This window comes from Lasioglossum baleicum, unplaced genomic scaffold (assembly GCF_051020765.1).
Source record: "Lasioglossum baleicum unplaced genomic scaffold, iyLasBale1 scaffold0107, whole genome shotgun sequence".
In the NCBI taxonomy this organism is placed as follows: Eukaryota; Metazoa; Arthropoda; class Insecta; order Hymenoptera; family Halictidae; genus Lasioglossum; species Lasioglossum baleicum.
Genome location: NW_027469167.1, coordinates 70,904 through 73,581, shown reverse-complemented (window position 1 = coordinate 73,581; position 2,678 = coordinate 70,904). Strand labels below are relative to the sequence as shown.

Genomic DNA, 2,678 nt, shown 5'->3' with positions numbered 1-2,678 from the left:
AAACTGGCTCTAAGACCTTTGCCGAAACACTGAAGACCCTTAAAAAGGAGATCAACATCGACAAAGAAGGGTATACCATATCAGGCGTGAGGTCGAGCAGAAATGGGCACGTGTTAGTCGACATCAAAGGGGACGCATCCAAGGCTACCAGTTTTAGTAGACTTGTGAACTCCAAAATTTCGGGGGCCAAAGCCACGACGGGACCCAGGGCAAGAAACAAGGTACTTCACTTGAAGCAATTAGAAGGCGACGTCACTATCGAGGAGATTAAGGAGGCTATAGTGGCAGCCCTACCGGAGACCTCCATTGAGGGTATATCGGTGAAAGCTCTTCGCCCAGCCTTCGCAGGCAGGCAAAATGCCACCCTTATCCTGCCAACGGTAACAGCGGAAAAACTGTTAGAAAAACGCTCTTTACGCGTCGGCTGGGGTTTCTGCAGAGTGGTCGAGAGAGAAGAGGTCACCCTATGTTTCCGCTGCCGGGAATTTGGGCACATATCTAAAAATTGCCAGGGACCTGACAGGTCGAAACTGTGCAGAAGATGCGGAGGAGAGGGACACAATGCCACAGAATGCAGCAACCCCGAAAAGTGTATGGTGTGTTCGACAGAAGGACACAGGGACGGTAGCCTTAAATGCCCTGCCTACCGTAGGGCTCTTGAACTACGTCGGAGAGCTACAATGAGAGACAGAGATCCTGATAAAGGAAATAATAACAAAGAGAGACACACTGTGAACATACAACCAGGTCACGTACAACAAACAGGACAAGCACAACAAACAGAACAAACACAACAAACAGGACAAACACAACAAATCGAATAGTAAACTACAAACTTATATACCTACCCATCTAATACTTACCGAAATAAATGGAAATGCAAGGCGCAACTTCCACACCTGAAATAAACCATATTAAAATATTACAAATCAACCTAAATCACTGTAAGAACGCACAGGAACTACTCACCCAGTCAGCTATGCAATATGCGATAGACGTCGTACTCATCTCCGAGCCCTGGTCACCTCCATCATACTGGCATAATGATGGTCATAAATCCGCATCTATATGGTTACCACAACCTGGAAATAAACTTAATAGGGTTAAATGCCTCTTCAAATCGAAAGGGATTGTCGCCGTACAAATACAAGACCATACTTTCATCTCTTGCTACATCTCTCCAAATATAAGCTTGGTATCCTATACGGAAAGAATTTCAGAGTTAGAAAGGTTTTTAGACACTATAAACATAGATAAATGCATAATTGCTGGCGATTTCAATGCCAAGTCGACCGTATGGGGCTCAAGAATACTTGATGATCACGGCACGGTGGTAATGGAAATGTGCAATAATTTCGGACTGATTCCGAAAGTCAGTACAGGCTCGCACACGTTCGAAAGAAATGGTCACTATTCCACAATAGACATCCTACTATGCGGATCAACAGCATATAATGGTATCACTTCCAGCCAAATACTTGAAGACTACACGGCCTCCGATCATCGCTACCTGAAACATGTATTGTCTACGAACACAGCTAACACTGCCAACTTCGAGAGAAAGAAAAAATTCAAACTCGATGCTGATAGATTCTCCAAAACCTACCTTCAAATCACCAAGATTGCTGATCCCCTAAAAATTACATCAATAGAAGATATCGATGCATATATAGACATGATTACAGAAGTATTTGAATCCACCTCATACACACTACACCAAACCATTAGACGAAGGAAAGAGGTCTGGTGGTGGAATGCCGAAATTGCTGCTCTGAGAAAAGCGTCCATCAGCTCACGTCGATCGTTACAGAGAGCCCGCATCAAACTGAAGAAACACCCAGAAATATCCAATGAGGAGGTAGTCAGGAGTCTTAATAAACACAATAAAAATAAGAAGGCATTAAAACATGAGATAGCAAGAGCAAAAAGGAAATCGTGGACAACACTCATTGACGAAATAGATACTGACATCTGGGGAAGACCATACAAGGCCGTAATGGGAAGGGTGGCAGGTAAACTCCCGCCTAGTATTCCATCAGAAGAGGAGACCGAAGAGGTAATAAAAACCCTCTTTCAAACGTCACCCGAGCCAAACCAGACCAACCCTAACTCCGACGAGACAGACACTGCCTATGACGCTTCTGACCGTCCTTTCGCGGAAGCAGAGGTACTAAAGGCGATGAAGTCGGTGAAGAAGAAAGCGCCCGGCATAGACGACATTCCTTCTGAACTGGTGCAACTTCTCTCTAAAATAGCACTGCCTCACGTCACGCAGGTAATAAACACGTGTACAACCTGGGATATTTCCCAACACCCTGGAAGAAAGGACGTCTGGTTCTTATACCGAAGAAACCCGGGCCAGATGGACGTACGGGAGTGAGACCACTCTCGATTCTTTCTAATATGGCTAAGATATTAGAACATTGTCTCAAAGCAAGACTCCTTGAAACCATAAGTTACGAACCGAACCAGTATGGTTTTAAACGCGGCAAATGCATGGTCCACGCCATGCACGAGATCATAAAACGGTGGGACATGGCCAAAAATAAAACACACTACTGCGTACTAATTACCCTGGATGTTAAGAACGCATTTAACACAATAAAGTGGCACAATGTCATAAGGGCACTTAAAAAAAGAAAGCTACCGAGTAGACTCCTTAACATTCTGAAGAGCTA

General features: G+C 44.4%; 1 protein-coding gene across 1 annotated transcript; it reads left to right on the top strand.

Moving 5' to 3' along the window:
- Positions 1–877: 877 nt before the first annotated feature.
- Positions 878–2,380, top strand: LOC143219940 (uncharacterized). The gene has a single exon (XM_076445727.1). The coding sequence runs from the start codon at positions 878–880 to the stop codon at positions 2,378–2,380; it is 1,503 nt and encodes a 500-aa protein (XP_076301842.1).
- The last annotated feature ends 298 nt before the right edge of the window (positions 2,381–2,678 follow it).